This window comes from Rhinatrema bivittatum, chromosome 2, assembly GCF_901001135.1.
Source record: "Rhinatrema bivittatum chromosome 2, aRhiBiv1.1, whole genome shotgun sequence".
NCBI lineage: Eukaryota > Metazoa > Chordata > Amphibia > Gymnophiona > Rhinatrematidae > Rhinatrema > Rhinatrema bivittatum.
This window is the reverse complement of record NC_042616.1, coordinates 718,124,227-718,145,384: the sequence shown is the minus strand read 5'-3', so window position 1 is coordinate 718,145,384 and position 21,158 is coordinate 718,124,227. Positions and strand designations below refer to the sequence as shown.

At 44.0% G+C, this 21,158-nt stretch overlaps 1 protein-coding gene across 1 annotated transcript in view; it reads right to left on the bottom strand.

Moving 5' to 3' along the window:
- VPS13B (vacuolar protein sorting 13 homolog B) overlaps nt 1–21,158 on the bottom strand; it is a 2,198,633-nt gene that overhangs the window by 1,047,601 nt on the left and 1,129,874 nt on the right. Inside the window, 1 exon segment of the mRNA XM_029587199.1 lies at nt 15,762–15,965. Coding sequence (XP_029443059.1) covers nt 15,762–15,965 — 204 coding nt within the window.

Genomic DNA, 21,158 nt, shown 5'->3' with positions numbered 1-21,158 from the left:
TGGGCCAATGTCACCTGGCTCCCAAAGAAAAGACCCAATGCCAACAATTAGGCCTCTGTTTATATTGCACAATCCAAAGCCATGTGTTACCTCAATGCCCCGAGAGAATGGGAAATGTGCAAAGCCCAGACTCATTTGGGCAAGTGACCCTGGGTTCACTGCCTCGAAGTCCCAGGTCCTCCTGCCATTCACCTTGGAACTGTCTCACATATGTTTCTCTATCCAGCCTTAGTGGACTCCAGTATTGAAAGGAACTTCATACAGCAAGAGCTTATTGAGCAATTCCAAATTCCTTCTGTTCCCATGACTCCACCCCCTGTAGTCTTGTCTTCCTTTGAGACCACCTTCCAGGACATGTGATCTGGTTCACAATGCCCCTAACGTTATGTATTGGTCCCTCACACACAGAGGTCATTAGCTTCCACATACTGGCCAGAGCCATGAGCCTGGTTACACTAGGCCTGCCTTGCCTCTGGCGACTTCAGCTGCAGTGTGACTGGTCCACATCGGAGCTCATCCACTGGGGACCTGGTTGTACCAGATCTTGTATGGAAGCTGAAGAGTCTTGTTCGATGATCCTAGCCTACACCTTTTCAGATCCCCAACTCCCTGTGGAACCTCCAGAGAAATACCCCAGGAAAATATACTTAATGCAGTCTACAAGCAATTTGAAGAACAGTTGGAACAAGAGAGATCCGAACAAAAGAATTTGAAAAAAGAACATAATTTTGCTAAGACAAAGTTTTAACCACTTATCAAAGGCAAAAATGAAGAGATACAAATTAAGCATAACTGACTTCAGGAAGTAAGTAAAAGGAACCATATAGACCTGTCTAGTTTCATCAGTCAAAAGTCTGAAAAGGAGGTAGAGGTCTGTACCCTCATGATAGGGGCTGTCCTCTGCCAACACAATTTAAAGGAGAGCATCCCTTCAGTTATGGCTCGGCTTTCATCCAATCATTTGGTTGAAGAAGCTACCACCAGAGCTAGGATAACCACAGCAACCGAAGGCAATCAGCACCCCAGTACAAGATAAGGAAAAAAGACTTTTCTCGCCAGGACTCCAACAAACTGCAGGCCTCAAAAGGTGGGCTTAAGAGGTGGGAACTGATATCCTCGGTGATTCATGGACCACCCTCATGAACTACCATGCTTACCTCCTGCTTCAGGCCATGGTCCAGCCAAACGACACCAGAAGACATGGCAGAATGTTGCTAGCATATGTAGCGGGACCCTGCCAGCAACTCTTGCGCAGCACCTCCTCCTTAGGCACGCACGTGTCTCTGCCTTCTCATTAAAGGGACTGCGGTGGGAATAGCCCCTGCTCTATAAAAGGGCAGCTCCCGAACAGCAACACACTTCAGTAACATGTCTTCCTACTTGAGAGTAGTATGGGTTGCTCCAGTTCCTCAGCCCAGCATCCTTGTCTTCAGTTCCTCAGCCCAGTATCCCTGTCTTCAGTTCTTCAGCATCTCACTTGTTGCCCACCTGTTCATCTCCTCACCTTCTTGCCTTGCCTATCTGTCCCACCATTCCCTTTGGATGGATACCTGGTACTGACCTCGGCCTGCCTCCAGATATTCTTGAATGCCATTTGCTACTGACCACAGCCTGCCCCTGGATATGCCTGGCCTTCATCTATATCAACCCAGCTATCCTTGATGAATCTCCCCATAATCAGCAGAGGCTCCTACCTAAAACCCGCCAGCCACGGTAACCAAAGGCTCAACCTGAGAGGAATGAGGGCTGGTAAAGATGAAGCTCCAGTTGGGCTTCTGCTTTGTCCCGGTCCACCTGCCAACAATAGGAAACTGCAGAACTCCTCTTTGCAGGTTGCATCAACTCTACATCAGCCCAAGTTTCCACGAACACAACAGGAAAGAAAAGAATAAATTGATTTTTCAATATTTTTGTTTTTAACTGTCATTAAAATGTTATCAACCCTTATCTGCTTTCACCTCCTCTCTTATCTCTTGCAAACAAACCATCACATTTTCCAGGGGAGCGGAAAGAGAAAAGCCATGGAAAAAATAATTCAGAGAAATCTCACTATTTGATTTTTCTAGAGTTGGCAAATATAAGGGCCGATGCAATATTAATTCATGCAAAGCGGGCGCTGACTTTTCAGCACCCGCTTTCTTAATGCACGCATGGCGCCCGCAAGGAGGACGCCATGCAATACGCAAATTAGGGGGTCACGCTAACAAAGATGCGCTAGGGTCACTAGCGCGTCCTTAGCGGCTCCTTGCTAACGGGACCCCGTGGTTACCGGCAGTGTGCCTGTTATGAACACCGATGCCAATAAACTCGGCATCGTTTTTCATAACTGCAGTCAGCCGGTTATGAAAACCGATGCCGAGTTTATCGGTGTCGGTTTTCATGACTGCAGCCGGCCGGTTGTGAAAACCAACGCCGAGCATATTGGCGTTGGTCTTCAAAGCGGCTGGCAGAGATTTTTTTTTTCACTTTTAAAAAAGTACAGAAAAGCAGTTTTTTCTGCTTTTCTGTACTTTTTTTCAGTGTGCTCAGCTATTAACGCCTGCTCCAGGCAGGCATTAATAACTGAGCGATAAATGTGCGTCTGAGACGCACATTTGTTTTTTGCATTTGGAGTGAATGAGTAATAGCCTCATTCACATGCATTTGCATGTGATGAGTTCTAACTCATTCACTCCATGTCGGACGCGCGTTAAATAGGCGCTAATCCTCCTATTGCATTAGGGGGTAGACTAGCGCCTATTTAACCCGCGTCTGACAGCGGGTTAAACAGTGCGCTCGGCTGAGCGCACTGTATTGCATCAGCCCCATAGATAGTTTGGGGCTAGATGTGCACAAAAATACGTTTGAAAAAATGAAAAATCATTGCCATGCTTGATACACTAAAAGAAAACCCAAAAACATTGAATCTAATTTTTTTCAAAATTTGGCAGCATTACAGTAAAGGAAAGGAGACTATCCTTGCCAACATTTATTTTTTAATGTAAGTAAAATGGCAAACCATGAGGGAATAAAAACCTGCATTTAAAACAGAACCATAACTATTATGACACAGTATACAATGGGTAGTGGTAACATTATTAGAAGTTCAGCAGCCAACCTGAAGCTCCCCTAGAAGCAACTAATGTAGTAAATTGGGAAATCCAAATTTGGAGAAAGATATTTGGCTGCCCAATCCTAAACCACAATTCCGTGACTCATGGAGATGAAGTGCTCACGACTCTCTGAGGGAAAATGATGACTGCATTTTTCTTGTACAATACCCTGCTGGCTGATTCACAAAGATACACTGGGGTTAGCTAAAAACAGCTGCTTTATCTTGGCTGGAGGTTAAGATTTCTTGACAGACACCACAATATAAGGGGAAGCAGAAATATAAGGTAAAGGGTGATAGAACCCCCAAATTAGAACCATTAATGGAAACCTAAAAATATCTCTAAACTATGACAATGCTACATGACGTTTTGGGGCAGAATGCAGGCTTACCCTAACTTGCAGATTAAAGTTGCTTAATTTATTAAACAAAACTATTTTCCTAAAGTTCTAAATATCAGCACCACAAAGGACTTTAAGGAATTATGTTAAAAATATTAAGATCCTTCATTTTTATTCTTATTTTTATTGTATTAAAAAAAAAGATTCAATATTTAAAATTCTTGATACCACTTCCTAATTAACCATCTCCTCATCACAATCACACATATATGAAAATATGACAACAGCACTGTAAAGGACTGGCCCTATAACCCATATGATGCCAGGCATCTAGCCTGGTCCACCTTAAGTTCTATGGGGAGAGAGAGTGAGAGAGAGCTCTGCAGGTGGGACCCTGCTGAGCAGGATAAGAGGTAGAGCCCAGCTGGGAACAGGAAGCCTCACATCTCCAAGAGAAGGCAGCTCTTGAACCCTTTCTGTTAGAAGTTGAAGCTGGGGGTACTCTGCGGGAAGCAAGCATTCTACATGAATGTATGCTGAATGCTGTTACAATAAAGTAGAAACATGTTGTTAAAGAGGCTGGAGTCAGTGTGAAGTGTGTCTTCAGCCTGAAAGTTACTCAGCTATCCCACATATGTCAGAAGTGGAATTTCTGCTCTACGCAACTGCAGAGAGAGAAATCCAGTCTCCATGGAAGGAAAGAAAGTGTCTTACTGTTGTGTTGTGCCTGCCAAAGAAGCAGTGCTACTAGTGGTGTACAAAGCACTGAAGAGTTTAAAAGACTGTGGCTTGGGGCGGAGCACAGAAAATTTTTTTTTTTTTTTTTTGCTTAATACAGAGAGCTGGGTTTGGGGCCTTAAAAAAATAATAACTAAAAAAAATTGTATTTCAAGTAGGGAGAGAAGCTCTGCTTGGTTAGTGAGGGAACAAAGTGAGTTAGTTGCTGGACAAAAGATTTTTTTTCCATTTACCCTTTCCTAAGAGAAAAAAAGGAACAGTTAGTACAGACTAGGTTGAACAAGGTATGGGCCCTGAAGAAAGTGAAGCTGTCAGAGTCACTGTGTGTTTGAACAGGAATTGGCCCTTCAGCAGTAAGCAAGTTGCTGTGCATTAAAGCTCAAAGAAGTCAGCCTTGGCTATGAAAAGCATACCTGAGAAAGAATTAAAAGCTGTGATTCAAATCCTTCTGGAAGGACAAAGGCAAATGCAAGAGAGTCTGGGACAGTTTCAGGTTTCCTGTGCCCATGCACTGAAAGAACAGGAAGCAATCTGTGTGTTCCTATCTGCCAGCTTGTCAGAAGTAAAACTGGAAGCAGAGGTGCAGCAGCTGTATGAATCACCTGACTGATGCTTTACCCTCCAGAGGGACAAAGGTGCAGAGGAAGATAAGAGCAGCAAATGAGCTGAAGCCAGAGAACAACCTGTGAATGGTGTGACAGGAAAACCTGGCATGGAACCAGTGAACACACCGCTTGAACAGGAAACAGAGGAAAAGACAGAGTTGCATGGACAGGCACAGCAGAGTGTAAGAAAAAAAATGGGACTCAGGTGAATGGACTTGCAATAACTGTGAAGGATATACAAGCACGCTCATGGTGAAACTTTACAGCCAAACCTGAAAGAGGCAACACAGACTGCTTAGAAATAAGCAGTACAGAATTGCCATATGATAGCAGCACAGATTGGCCAGAGGAAGGCAGCATAGAGGAGTCAGAGAGAGGCACTGCAAAGAAGCCAGATGAAGGCACTACAGAGTGGCCACAGAGAGGCCAGAGGAAGGCACTGTAGAGAAGCCAGAGGGAGGAGCTACAGAGTACCCAGATGCAGCTACTGCACAATAGCCAGAAAGTGGCACCACAGAATGAGACAGTGCAGATTAGTCAGAAGATGCTGTGGAGGAGGTTTAAAGACTGCTGAAGCCACCACGGGAACAGCCAAGTGGAATCCAGAGAGTTTGGCCAGGTGAGGATTGGAACCCAGAGCAGCAAATGGACTTTTTTGTAGGACTGAAGGTAGACACTGGGCAAAGGGCACAGTGGGTGGCTGTGGTAATAATGGTGTCTGGGGTAACCCAAATGAGAGGGGGAGAGCATTACCCTTAGCCTCTACCCAGAGTCTAGCTGGTGAGGTGCCAGAAGGATTATATTGGGGGAGGGAGTCACTTCCCTGTATGAAATCCATGATAAGTGAAGTCACTTGTCCCAACAGATTTGAGCTGAGGAGGAGAGTACATAAAGGGGTGGCCCTATACCCCCCCCTTTAACTTGTATGAGACCAGGCATCTACCTTGGTCCACCTTAAATCCTATAGAGAGAGAGAGAGCTCTATTGGCGGGACTCTGTTGAGCAGGATAAAAGGTGGAGCCCAATCAGGAACAGGAGACTCCATGACTCCAGAAGATGGCAGCTCCTGAACCTGTTTTGTTAGAAGTTGAAGGTTTGGATACACTGCTGAAGATAAGAAGTCTACATGACTGTATGCTGAATGTTATAGTAAATTGGAAATCTTTTGTAAAAGAGGCTGGAATCAGTGTAAAGTGTGTCTCTAGCCTGAAAGTTACTCGGCAATCCCACAAGCACAAATTACTAAGGAGACAACTCATGGAAGGAGACTTAAGAAATACATATAGTTTTAATACATTGGGCATATACTTTACTCAAAAAAGGTGTCAAAGTGAAAACAAAAAACACAGTAGATCAAAAACCAAGGCAAATTAGGAATAATAAGAGAGAAATGAATAGACCCAAGAAGACGACAAGCTCATATTTGAACATTCTGCTGCTTTAAGCTACTACATAAAAAGCAGACCGTAACGCTTAAACTGTGCTTTCCTCAAAGTAATGGCTACCATGAGCAGGCACAGTACAGGGTAAACTTTTACAATCTATTTTCAATGAGCTTTAAAAGTCAATAAAATTGTCTATCATGTCTGCTTCAAATATTTGTACAAACCTGAAAAGCTCAGGTTCAAAGCTCAGCATGGCTGAATCAGTCTTGATTTCAGCCTCTTGCATAGATAAAATAAGTTCCAAAAGCAAATAGAAGACAAACCTTACATCTAAGTAGGGAGGGGTCATTGTCAAATTGTTATAATTGCTGGCTCAAGGGACATCCCCGCAAGCTGGCACACTCACCCCAGGATCTACCGATGTTGCACTCCTCTTCACGGCAGCAAGAATGCTGCCGCCATGCTACCTTCAGAATTCCCCATAGGCAGGCATGGGTGCACAGTGCGTGCCTATTCTTAAAGACCCCATGGTGGGAACCTCTGCTACAGATGCTCGGGGATGACGTGATGTGGTGGGTTATTTTAACCCCAGCCGCGCAAAGAACAGACTGTTGGGTTTGTGGACCTTTCAGCTGGCTTGAGAGCAGTTGGAACTACCAAGGGGAGGCCCTCGGAAGGTGCTTGTAGCTGGTAGGCAGTGCAGGACCAGGAGACCAGACTGAACCTTTACCAGCCCTCGTTCCCAGCAGGTTGAGCCCTTGGGTGCTGGGGCCAAAAGGATCTGAGCGAAGGCTTCTTGGTGGAGGGAGTCCAATAAACAGTCCGAGTCTGGGCTGGCAGAGATCTGGAAGAACAGAGATGGTCCAAGAGTTGGGGCAGACAGCAGTGGAGCTATTCGATAAACCAGGCCAGGAGTCGGGGCAGGCTGAAGATAAGCAGGAACTCGAAAACACACCAGAAGTCAGGATGAGCAGAGACAGGAGAAACAATATACCTAGCCGGATCAGTACCATGGAGACAATCTGAAGACAAGGGCTGGAAGCAGAGCGAGGACCATAGGAGCAGGAACACAGGAACTGGAACAAAGAGGAACTGGTACTGAAGCAGGATCAAGCAGGAGCTGTAACAGATACATGAATTGGCAAATGGCACTCACCGAAGCTGACCTGTTGCCAAGGCAACACAGGGAAGCAGCTTTAAATTAGCCTCTGCTGGTGACGTCAGATTCCAAGGGGTGGAGCCCCCAGCAGAGTTCAGCGGCGTCTCCCTCATGGAGAGAACGCCGCGGCAAGGCCCCAGCACAGCCTGATCCGGCGTGCCGAAGACAACGAGGAGCGCTGGCGAGCAGGAGTAAGGGAAGGAAGGCCCGACCCCGCAGCAAGGCCCCAGTGTGGCCTGATCCGGCATGCTGAAGACTGCAGGGAGCGCGGCAAGCAGGGGAAGGGAGGCCCGACCGTGGCTGCCCGTGGCCAGGTTTCACAACACAGACGCCTCAGCATCAGGTCATCAACATCATGCATGTAGTGTGAGTTGCTGTTTCTTCCCGCGTTCCTGTGCCTGTATCGTTTCTCCAGTCCAGCCTGTCTTATTTAGTCCTTGCCTGTATCAGTCCTTCTCCTTATTGCCTCTGCCTGCTCTCGGATCTGACCTTCACCTGGACTTCGATCATTCTTGCCTGCAGCCTGCCTCTGATCCTTGCCCAGATACTGACCATTCTTGCCTGCCACTGACTCTTGCCTGGACACTGAACCTTCTAGTCTGCTGCCTGCTCTGACACTAGGCTCATACTAGACCTATGCCCTTGCTTCCTCCTTGGAGACTCTCACCTAAATCCTGCTAGCCCCTGGAACATCTCCCAGCACAGATTCACCAGCTGTCGGTGAGGCCTATGGGGCCTTCACTGTAGGTTGAGTCAACCTTTCCACAGCACAAAGGTCCATGAATCTTACACAAATAACTTGAACAGCAATAAAGTCTCCATGTACATTATACCTAAGGACGTGCATTATTCACTTTAAAATCCTCAGGTAATTGATGGAGAACATGCACAAATTACCTTGCACAAAGTGACACCTATAAAAGTGCATGGCAACTTGAAAAAGCAGAATATAAATAAAACACAATCAAGTCAAAAACTATGTACCTAAGTGTCATCCTTGTCCCAACCCCAACATTCTGCTCAAAAACATACCGTATTTTTCGCTCCATAAGACGCACTTTTTTTCCCCCAAAAGGGGGGGGGGGGGGAATGTCTGTGCGTCTTTTGGAGCAAATATAAAAAAAAAAAAAATTTAACTACAACCCCCTACCCTCCTCACCCCCCCCCACCCCCCCACCCAAGACTTGCCAAAAGTCCCTGGTGGTCCAGCGGGGATCCCGGGAGCAATCTCCTGCTCTTGGGCCGTCAGCTGCCAGTAATCAAAATGGCGCCGGTGGCCCTTTGCCCTTACTATGTGACAGGGGCTCCCGGTGCCTTTGGTCGGCCCCTGTTACATGGTAGGAGCAATGGACAGCCCACGTGGATCCATTGCTCCTACCATGTGACAGGGGCCGACCAATGGCACCTGTAGCCCCTGTCACATAGTAAGGGCAAAGGGCCACTGGCGCCATTTTGATTACTGGCAGCCAACAGCCCAAGAGCAGGAGATCGCTCCCGGGACCCCCGCTGGACCACCAGAGACTTTTGGAAAGTCTTGGGGAGGTGAAGAGGGTAGGGGGGTTGTAGTTAATTAAATTTGAAGGGTTGGGGGGGGGGTTTGTTTTTTATTTTTTTTCAATGAAAGAGAATTATAAAAGTTTTCTGATCCGGGGAGTGGACTGAAATGGCCCTCCCCAGACCCAAAAACGAAACGGGAACAAAAAAAAAATTGTATGCACACGCCTAATTTGCTCCATAAGACTAACAGACGCCCGGGAACAGAGCCGGTTTCGCACACCATTTTTTTTTTTAATTATTTTCCCCCTCTGAATCCTAGGTGCGTCTTATGGTCAGGTGCGTCTTATGGAGCGAAAAAAATGGTAGTTACACGCATGCTTTTATCTTCAAAGGCTCCTCACTGATTTTCAAAATTAATCTATGCATAAACTGGGGTTTATGTGTTTGAATACTATTGAAAATTACCTTCCTAAAGTCCTTTAGGCAAGTTGCTGTATAAATATGTTTCTTATTAGTAAGAGCATTCAATAAGTCATGAAGCTCATACTGTACAACTTGTCTCATTTTTTTTAAATGATCAACCATACAGAGTGTTCTAAGTATGGAGAACAAAAATGTCAACATGGACTTATCATCTCTAAAAATAGCATAACTTTTGAAGGTAAGTACTTATCACAGTATTCAGAAAAGCAGAAACCCAACATTGTTCTCCAGAATAAAATTCCCACCTGCCTCGAAAAAGGCTAATTATAAATTAGTTTAGAGAGATATTATTGCAGAAACAAACAACTTTACAAAAATTCCTACATTTCAATCCTGTAAATTATTTAAGAAAAGTGTTACATTTTTGCATAGCTCTACCATCCCCAGGGCTTCTAATCTAAATTAAAATTTCATATAATACATAACATATTTCTCTATGTAAAGCACTACCAAAATCAACAATGGAAAAAGACAAAGATTGGAGAATCACAAGTACAAATTTGTATGTGTGTATATTTATATATATGGATAGATAGATAGATATAGACAGATAAGAAAATTGGCAGTAAATAACAAAAATCGTGTTCCCTTATAAAAACAAACACCCAAAAACAGAGAGAATACCCAAATGCCGTGAATAAGTGAAAAACAATCTTTTTACATAACAAGATTGGTTTTCATATATTCACAGTATCTGAGTATTTTCTATGTTTTTTTGGTGTTTGGGTGTGTGTTGTCTATGTGTGTGTAAAGTAGATGACAGCAGATCAAGACCAATTAGTTCATCTAGTCTGCTCAGTTATAAAAGTCCACACTGCTAAGAATATATCCCAGCTACCAACCAATAAGCTTGATTGCTTTTAGGATATTGCTTCATATCAAGTCAGCTTTTGTTATAGTCCTCATAGGTTTTGTACCATCCTAGGAAGATAAGCATACAAGGCCCCATATTAAATCTAACACCCAGAAACCATCCTTCTTCCATGTCTTACCATCAAGTTTTAAAAATATCTAAAAAAAAAAAATAGTTGTGCCAACATCTGACTTCTTAGTTCTTGCAGAACAGTTCCTGACCAATACCACCCTGCAGACACTGACCTGGTGGCTTCTAGGAGTTGTAGCCCATAGGATCTAAGTCAGCTACCCATGCCCTATGGAGTCACTAGGTTATGCTTCCTATTTACCCCTTGTTTTGTCTTTGTCACCTTTATTGTATGGTACCTGGTAATCTGCTACCAGCTTCTTCTACTTGGTTTCTGTAAAGTTGCAGCAAATTATATGCACACACAGACAGATAAACGATAAAATCTATGTATGTAGACAGATAAGCACACATAAATGCACACAGACAGGTAGAGATTGTTTTCTTTAAAGCAAGTTGTACCTTGAAGATACTTCAAGGTACAACTTGCACAATATCAGCACTCCTCCGCTACCACTTATATTTTAAATTATTAATCTTTTTCTCTGAATCCTTGTCACACACAGTGGGATCTGATTTATTTATGCAATGCATAATGTCATTTGTAACATCATAGCCAGTTTGGAGATCTTGTCACTGGGGTTAGAATAGCTAGACTGACTGAGCAGCTTAATGCAGTGGTAGGGGAGGAATGAGCCACCTTGAAGATCTTAAATTGCCTCTGTACCCAAGCAGGTGGGTGAAGATCTGAATTGGGAAAATGGGGATAAATTTACTACACCAGAGACCTGTGATGGTGGTGAGAAGACTACCATGAAACACCTTTTGGTCCACCCACTGACTGAGGCCCCTGCAGTGTGCAGGATTCTGCTGAAGTCAGCACGTGAATGCTGAAATGAGAATGCCAGCGGAAAGAAATATAACTTTGGCATGTGAACACAAGGAGAAGTAGCAGCCAATATGTAGAAATCAAATCCAAATGAGTGGGAGATATTTTGTTGCTTTTTTTGTAAACAGTTTTTTCTTCTAGTAGTTTAGGGACATCATAATGGTGTTGCAAAAAGTTCCTAAAACATGTAACTACAGGAAAATATCATTGTTTATCACAATGACAATACACTTATTAAAGTTTCCTTCCTCCCCTCCTCTAACCAGAATCTTCCTTCTGCATAAAAGAGACAATTAAAATACACGCCTAAGAATACATTTTCAAAGGGGTTACACGTGTAAAAGTAGCATACATGCATATAAGTGGCCTGTATTTGTGTGTATTAAATTTTATAACCATCAAAAACTAATGTAGAGATTACTTACTTGATAATCTCGTTTTCCTTAGTGTATGCAGATGGACTCAAAACAAGTGGGTATAGTGTGCTCGTGCTAGCAGTTGGAGACGGATCTGACGTCAGCACGGGTACATATACCCCCACAGGAAGTGAAGCAATTCAGTAATCTTCCTTGCAAAGCTGTCATAGCTATATGAGTGCTGACTGATCGATTAATTACACAGGATTACCCTGACCGCTTGATGGTAGCTGGAGACTGCCAGGATTCTCAACCGGAAGGCGTCGACACGCAGCAGGGAGGATGCCCAATGTAGTAAAACATGGCTTCCCTTGAGCCTGTGAAATCCCATGTATACCGGCAGCGGGGCGGGATGCTGAGTCCATCTGCATACACTAAGGAAAACGAGATTATCAGGTAAGTAATCTCTACATTTCCTAGCGTGTAGCAGATGGACTCAAAACAAGTGGGATGTACAAAAGCTACTCCTGGACTGGGCGGGAGGCTGCCCGAGGTCAGTGTAGGATTGCCCTCGCAAATGCTGTGTCCTCCCTGGCCTGGACGTCCAGACGGTAGAATCTGGAGAAGGTATGGAGGGAGGACCACGTTGCCGCTTTACATATCTCAGCAGGCGACAGCATCCGCGTTTCTGCACAAGAGGCCGCTTGCACTCTGGTAGAGTGAGCCTTGACCTGTAGAGGCGGTGGTTTACCCGCGTCTACGTAGGCTGCCTTGATAACTTCTTTGACCCAGCGGGTGATAAGTTGCCCTTGAGGCCGCTTCCCCTTGCTTCTTCCCGCTGTGTAGAACGAACAGATGGTCCGTCTTACGTATTGCTTCGGACACTTCCAGGAATCTGGGCAGTAGCCTGCCTGTGTCGAGATGGCGTAGAACTCGACCTTCTTCTGACTTCTTCAAACCGTCTGTGGTAGGTAAAGAAATGGTTTGGTTGAGGTGGAAGTGCGAGACTACTTTGGGTAAGAAGGAAGGAACTGTGCGAAGATGGACGGCTTCTGGCGTGATTCGGAGAAACGGATCACGGCAAGACAGTGCTTGTAGCTCGGAGACACGGCGTGCGGAGCAAACAGCCAGCAGGAACACCATCTTCAAGGTTAACAAACGGAGGGACAGGCCTCGAAGTGGACGGAAGGCGTGTCCCGCTAGAAAGTCCAAGACTAGGTTGAGGTTCCACAGAGGTATGGGCCACTTCAGTGGCGGACGAATGTGTTTGACTCCTTTCAGGAAACGGGAAACGTCGGGGTGTGTGGCGATGCTATTGCCTTCACTCCGTGGATCTTAGCAGGAAAGTGCTGCCACTTGGACCTTGATGGAATTGAGGGACAGACCCTTCTGAAGACCATCTTGCAGGAAGTCCAAAATGATAGGAATCTTAGCGGCATGTGGATTGGTGCTATGAGCTTCGCACCAAGCTTCAAATACTCTCCAGATCCTTATATAAGTTAGCGATGTGGAGAACTTGCGTGCTCTGAGGAGGGTATCCATTACCGGTCCTGAATATCCTCGAGTCTTCAGTCTAGCCCTCTCAATGCTCAGACCGTAAGAGAGAATTGAGCCGGATCCTCATGGAGTATGGGACCTTGGCGCAGCAGGTCCCTGTGCGGCGGCAGGGGTAGTGGAGTCCCTGCAAGCAATCTTCTCATGTCTGCGTACCAGGATCTTCTTGGCCAGTCCGGGGCCACTAGAAGAACTAGGCCTCTGTGCCACTGAATCCTGTGAATAATGGCCCAGCAGGGGCCATGGCGGAAAAGCGTACAGCAGAATCCCCTGGGGCCATGGTTGCGCCAGTGCATCGATCCCCTGAGACCGAGGATCCCGCCTACGGCTGAAATATCTGGATACTTGAGCGTTGGACCTGTCCACTAGTAGGCCCATGCCCGGGGTCCCCCATTGATTCACAATCATCTGGAACGCCGTGGGTGACAGTTGCCAATCCCCGGGATGTAGACTTTCTCTGCTGAGGAAGTCCGCCACGGCGTTGTCCTTCCCGGCGATGTGGACGGCAGAGATGTCCTGGAGATTTGCTTCTGCTCAAGTCATCAGGGGAGCTATTTCTAGTGATACCTGTTGGCTTCTGGTTCCGCCCTGTCGGTTGATGTATGCCACCATGGTGGCGTTGTCTGACATCACTCTGACTGCTCTGTGTCACAGTCTGTGGGCCAGTCGCAGGCACGCTAGCCTGACTGCCCATGCCTCTAGTCGGTTGATGTTCCATCCCGACTCTTCTCTGCTCCATTGCCCTTGGGCGGTGACTCCTTCGCAATGTGCGCCCCAGCCGCTCAGGCTGGCGTCTGCCGAAGTCTGGTCACTCTTACGCTCCATGCCACCGGTGAACTCAATAAGAGTCTGCGCTGTGCGCGGAAAGCAGGCGCCGGAAACCGGCGCTCAGCAACGTGCGCCTAACAATGTGCGCCTATAAACGGGTGTCTATAAACGAGCGCCTAAGAACTTGCACCTAGCAATGTGTGCCTATGAACAGGCGCCTAGCAATGTGCGCCCATGAACGGGCACCTAGCAATGTGCACCTATGAACGGGCGCCTAACAATGTGCGCCTATGAACGGGCGCCTAACAATGTGCGCCTATGAATGGGCGCCTATGAATGGGCGCCTAGCAATGTGCGTCTAGCAACGTGCGTCTATGAACGGGCGCCTAGCAATGTGCGTCTAGCAACATGCGTCTATGAGCGGGCGCCTATCGCCGTGCGCGTAGCCACGGGCGCCTATCGCTGTGCACGTAGCAATAGGCAGGACGCTTCAGATAGAAGATGATGGTGAGCAGGTAGTCAAAATGGTGGCCCACTTAACTGGCCGCCCCAGAGGCACACTCTGCTTCTCCTCGGATCCTCGGAGACCAACAAATAAATAGATACGCCTTACCTTGTCTTCGGCGCTTCCCGGCTGCAACCCGGGCGGTCTCCGGCTGCGGGGGGAGAGGGCGAATACCTTCACCGCCACACTCGAGGAGGTGCACCCGCTGCCTCTAGGCCGCGCCCGAACCCGTCTCGCTCAGGGGCCAAGTCCACGCCGGGACCGAGGCTGCCTCTAGGCCGCGCCCGAGCCCTTCTCGCTCGGGGGCAGGTCCTGCCGCGAGCCAGCCACCGGACCGAGGCACTTACCTCCAAGGGACCACGGAAATCCCCTCGGGAAACTCAACTGGGGGAGGGATCGACTGGTATCACCGCAGGAGTGCGGGGCTCGTCGTTGGTAAATATCGTCTAGGAATTTAGTTTGTTAGAATTTGGAAGAACGCTCAGCGAGCGTGAAGGAGCTCCAAACTGCTTTGGAGATGGAAATTACTGAATTGCTTCACTTCCTGTGGGGGTATATGTACCCATGCTGACGTCAGATCCGTCTCCAACTGCTAGCACGAGCACACTATACCCACTTGTTTTGAGTCCATCTGCTACACGCTAGGAAAGCGTGTATTTTTGGTTTTATGCACACATTTGCCTGCATAACAAAGGGGCCATCTGGGTTATTCCACGGTAGGGCCAAGATAATCGTGCAGAAGTAGCTATTTTATAAGAGATTTGCACAATTACATAAGGCTACTTATTAGTGCAATTTTACACCCTCTAATTATCTAGCGAAATTGATATTAGCCTTGTCTGTTCTTTAATATTTTTCAGTGGAAGGCTGGGTAAACTGGGAGGAGTTCAAGGTGAAGTACTAAGAAGGTCTTGGTGAACTGGTGGAGGTATTGGCAAACTAGTGATTTCCAGTATGCATGCATATTTTAAAACATACCTGCCCTCCATGTATAAATCAGGAATTTACATATACATGTTATTTTTTCACACATAATATATATATATATATATATATATATATGTAAGCTTATAAAATACATAGAGAAAGTATATGCTTTGAATGCATTAACAAATGTTTGCGCGTACTAAAACATATGCACACATTTTCAGAGCTGAAGTACGCCCACAGTTTATAAAATATTAGGATAAATCTCTGCATGTCCACTTCTGCATGGAAATCCAGTAACTAAAATAGTTTTGAAAGTTATACTCTTAGGATTTTGTGGAAAACAAATACCTCAGTAAACTTGTATCTCTATCTATTATTTAAGTTCTCAATGTTCAAATACTGTAAAAACTTCACAGTGTTTTCCCAAATGGTTCCTCACTGAGATAGATCACCTTGTTTCCATAGCTGTACCTGTCTGCCAGCCCAATACACTTTATCTTCTACATACTTGTAATTGTTATCTTTCAAAAATACTTACTTCAGTAGTTGTTCCAATGTCAGCAGATGGACTGCATGTGCTGGTGTCTGGTGGAGCTGTACCAATGCTACTTCTAATTGGAGAGCTAGGACCTGGCCCAGACAGAGATTCCGAGAAGGTTGAAGATTGATACAAAATACCTCTTCTTTGAATTTTTTTCCAAACTTTATTCATAGTGTCTACCAGCTCACACAGCAGATGGACCTAAAAGAATAATTAGAATCCTTCAAAACCATTATAATAAACAAAGGTAGAATCTTCAAACATTCTCCAGGAGATCAAATAAAATTGAATTCCATCATTTAAAGCAGAAGTGCTTCCTGACTGTGGCAAAATTAAAATCTACTTTGAGCAGCAGGAGAAGCCTAGCTAGTAAGTTGGATGTAAATAACGCTGAACTAACAGGGTCATTTATCAAATCACATTAGGGCCTTATTGTGAGCAATAGGGCCCTAATGCCCATGATAACTTCATAACACCTGCAATAAATAACACATCACGAGATGCATATGCAAATTTTAAAACTGTTCCCAAATGGGAGGAATTTGGGCGGAGTGAGGGCGAAGAAAATTAAAATGAGGGGTGCTTAGCATTGTTTGGATAGTGAAACACACTTTATCGTGGGTTTTAATGCTGGAAATAACTACACCTTTTCCCCTGGCATTATGATATGCGATGTGCCCGAAACGGGATTTGCGATTTTTAGCGCAAATCCCGTTTCGGGCAGGAGAGGGGAAGAGAGAGAAAGCGCCTCTGGGAAGGCACACATATTAGTCAACTTTTTTACCAGGTAGGATGCACTCTCTACACCTAGCTGCTTTCAAGCTAGGTTGAGAGTACAATGTACAAATCTCATCTTTGTGTACCTTTCATCACTCCAAATCACATCAAATCTTCACTGATGTGTACTGTGCTGTTCTTACCTCTGACTGCTCCCCAAAACCTAGGCCACCACCAAAACCTCACCGCGAGTTACTGGTTGCCCTTCCTACAGTGGTATAAATAGTTTACTTATATGAGAACCTTATAAAAAGTCTCTCTCTCTCTCTCTCTCTCTCTATATATATATATATACAGGACAGCCCAAAACGTGTTGTGGCATTGCAGTAAAAACCTGTACTATCCCAAAAATGACCCTAAACATGCCCCCTATTTTTTTTTTTTTAATCGCAGATGCTATTCTTGTGAAATTTATAGCAAAATGATAAATCTAGGTCTAAATAAGCTACTTTTTATAAATATCTGTGCAATTAATTGAATAAGCTGTTCTTTGTACATCATAACTAGCAATTATTACCTTGTGTAAATCCTGTCATCTATTGTGTGGACACTCCAGTATACCATGATGTATGCAAACTAATTGGAATATATTATTTATTTACTCAATTAACCACCATTGTAAAAATTCATAGTGGTTTATAAATCCTTAAAAAATTACAATCAATTAAAACAAATTAAAAGAGTGCAATAAATACAGTATTCTAAAAACAACAAAAAATATAAAACAGGAAAGAAACTAAACACAGTTTCATGTTTTAATAAATATCCTCAGCATCTTAAAAGCATATTCAACACTGGATGAAAGCTTACTTGGGTAAAAAAACAAGATTTAAAGGACTTCAGAAATTTAAGATTTCTTTCCTGATAATCAACGGTATTGGATTCCAAATTTAGGCACGGATTTATCAAAATGCATTAAATATTGCATGCAATAGGAAAAAGGGTGTATGTATGCACTGTCTTTCTGACACCTTTGTGCTGTATACCTGAATACTAGTTTTAGATTAAGACTACAGAGGACCCTGCCTACGTGCTGGAATGCAGCCAGCCAACACCCCAGACCCATTAGCTGATTGGTCTAATACATTCTCAAATGAAATGGACCATACTTATCTAGAAATAACACTCTGAATGTACTGTGATTGGTCAGTATAAGGAATATATAAAGTGTGGGTATATTGCTGGACGACTGAGTATCAAAGTATTCACACGATTGCTGTAAGCCTGATACTCCGGGGAACAATAATTTGTTCCTCTCCTCCCTTGTTGTCTTTGTCTCTGTCTTTCTTTAAATAAAAGTCTCAAGTTACTTAACATCTCCAGCGTTTCTTTAGAATCAACAAGGGTGTGTTTTATGGTAACAGGCTGTTTATCACAAAGTGCAGTATCTTAGCGCTTCGCATAGGTATTAGCACAAACTGCGATAACTTTTTCACACTTTGCAATAAGTGCCAGAATTGTTGTATTTCCTACCTACAACCACTGGGGGGGGGGGGGGGGGGGGAGAGAGTGCATAGCTATAAGGCCCTCATATTAGGTAAGTATTTATACCTCTATATAAGGCCCACCTAGCTACTCTAGGTGGGCTGCTTTGACATTCAGAGTGCGACGTACGAACAGAACAGTGCACTCTTGTGAAGATTTGATGACCTTTGGAGTGAGGAAACTCACCCAAAGGTGAGATTTTTACAATGTTCTCTCAACCTAACATGATGGATTCTCTACCTGGGTAACATCAAGCAAATTGCCAAGCCGGCCCACTTGGACAGAAATCCCGCCCCAAACATGCAAAAACCCCTTAACGCATGCAAAAACGCCATAAAGCACTTTGATAAATGACCCCCTTAGCGAGCTAAGAAACAAAATGCTGTTTGTTGAGTATGCTCTAACATTATCACAGATGGAGAGGGAACCACACGCAAATACTGCTGTAAATACCTCACCGAATGGCATACATGAGAGGCTAAATACAGAGGAATACCCCTTTTTGAGCAAAATCTTAAAGACTAAACACAATATTTTAAATTGAATTCTGCAGGTTACTGGTACCCACAATACCAGAATGTAATCTACTTTGCTGTAAAGCAGAATATAAACAAGTAGATAAAAAGTATCATACTTTATAGTTACAAACAAAAGTTTTGCAGCTGCATTCTGAATTATGTAAGAATTAAAGAATGAACCAGCATTTCTGAGGCTTTACTAGTAAAATGCTTCCTTGTACTCCCTAACTTATCATTCAGTACATTAAGTGACTGACGACTCAAAATGTAATCTACTTTGAAGTGGCTGCTGTCCAGGTATGAAAGGCATGATATAAATACAAAATTAAATAAAATTAGAGCAGGGGTGCCCAACTCTGGATTGAGCGCCACATACTGGTTGGGTTTTCAGAAAACCCCAAAGCATATTCATGAGATGTGCATGCAAGTTTACCTCATGCATACGGATTAGGAATGGACTGAAAACCAGATAGGTTTGTGGCCTGTGAGGACCAGTTTTGGACACCCCTGAATTAGAGGGACTCTTTTCTAATGGGGCCTCTTTTTAAATTAGCCATCTATAGGCATGCATTAACTCAGGGCTCATTTAATTGCCAGCAGGCCCTGATTATTCTCCCTTCCACCTCCTCTTTGTTTGTAATCATCATCTTTATAATGTTGTCTTTTTCTTAAGGTATATTGAATTTCTAATCCAGCACTTTTCAGCAAGTGCTGCAAACAGGTCTGGTTTTCAGGATAGCCATGAGGAACCTTCATCAGGTAAATTTGCATAATACAGTTTAGGAAAGAGACTAACTGGCATAGGATGGTTACCCTGAAAAGCACGACTGTTTGTGGCCCTCAAGGACCAAAGTACAGAATCCCATTCTAGTTATTTTTGCCCCTCATCAACAATTTGCTTCTTTAGAATTGGCAATCAAATGAAGATCAAAGGAGGGTATACAGGAATGAAGAAGGGAAAGGTGCATGGGGATGAAGGGGCAAAAAAAGTGGCAGGCAGGAGAACTACAAAGGAAAGAGAGAGGCTTGGACAATTGAACCATATCTCTCCTGTTTTACAGTATTTGCATTGCTTCCCTGTTAATTATTGAATACGATTTGTTTTTGGGGGGTTTTTTTTAGCTTTTCACGCTAATATGCTGGTTTATCTTTCTATTTCCAAAGCAGCCGATGCAATAGCAATGAGGGCTATGGAGACACAGAGTCCTGCACTTCCTTCAACCAGCCCTCCCTACAATACACACTTCCACTGAAAAAAAAAAGAAGTTCAAATAAAGGAGAGAAAAAGACAGTGGTTGGGACAGGTACCACAGTTTTCTTTTTGCCTCAATAATAGGTCTGAGCAGAGGTTAAGTATGGTGCAACTGTCCAGATGCTGAACCACCAAAGAATGAGTTTTTCATAACTGGCATTTTCATCTCCATATTGCTCATTACTGTCTCCCAACCCTCCATCTTTCACTTCTTAATTGCCCTCTCACACCTTACCTTCTGTACCCTGTCCACTTTGCCTTCTCCCTTCTCAACTTCCCCCATCCTACACCTTTGCTTCCATTGCTCCATCTTTCCTTCAGTAAAACAATATACTTTGCCAAACACATAATAAAAGTGATCAGTAGAGCTTTATAATTAGGGCTTCTGATTCTAGGAGTTTATAAAATGCAAACTTAGGGATTAGTTTTTCAGGTGTTTACTGGTTTTTTCATGGCACAAATTAACATTTTTGTTGCATTTTTAGATGGATTCAATTTATTAAAGTGTAACTCAGTTTATCGTAAAATCTTTACATAGTGTGTTGTGTACTGTGCGTATGTGGCTAGGGGAGGGTTGGCTACAAAAGGAAAAATCTTTACAAGAACTTTTGGAAAACCCAATATTTATCTTTCTCAGCAAGAAATAAGACAAGCAACGTGGCCCTCATTAGAATATCATAAGCAGATACGTTTGGACTAACCTCCATTAAAGTATCCATTTCTCTATCTTCTCTAGTATTCTTCTTATAACTAGACAAATACAATTTTTTTTTAAATAGCCATTTCTTTGTCAGAGAGATAGGCTAAAACCTCATGAATATATTTTTTAAACAATTCATGAAATGATGACAATCTTGTAACATGAAAATTAAGAAGATACATTTTTGCCCTCTGAACATTTTCTATAGCCTCGATATTATTATGCAAGAGAAAACAATCTTTAACAAAGGAACAGCCAGATGTCTGCAATGTAGATATTTGATTAGATGGAGTACTGGTAGTAACCTCAAGAGAAGTAATATGAACCTCACAGTTTTCAATTTTAACCTTAGAGTCTCCCATATATTTAGAAAACTGTTGGACTGCATTGGGAAGCATTTTATCCACGTTGGCCACAATTCTCCAGACATCCATTAATGTCACATGGAAAGGTTCCTCTGTGTTTTCTAACAAACTGAATCATGTTGCTGGGCTGTATCTCCTCCCCCCTCCTGACATGCACACAAAAGGGTCATTACATTTGCAGCAATAGAGGAATGCAGAGCAGTAGCTTGAATAGATTGTGGTGGTGGTAAATTCTGGCCAGGGCTTAGAAAAACCCCAGAACTGGATGAGGCTTCTCCACTCATGCGCTCTACAGGC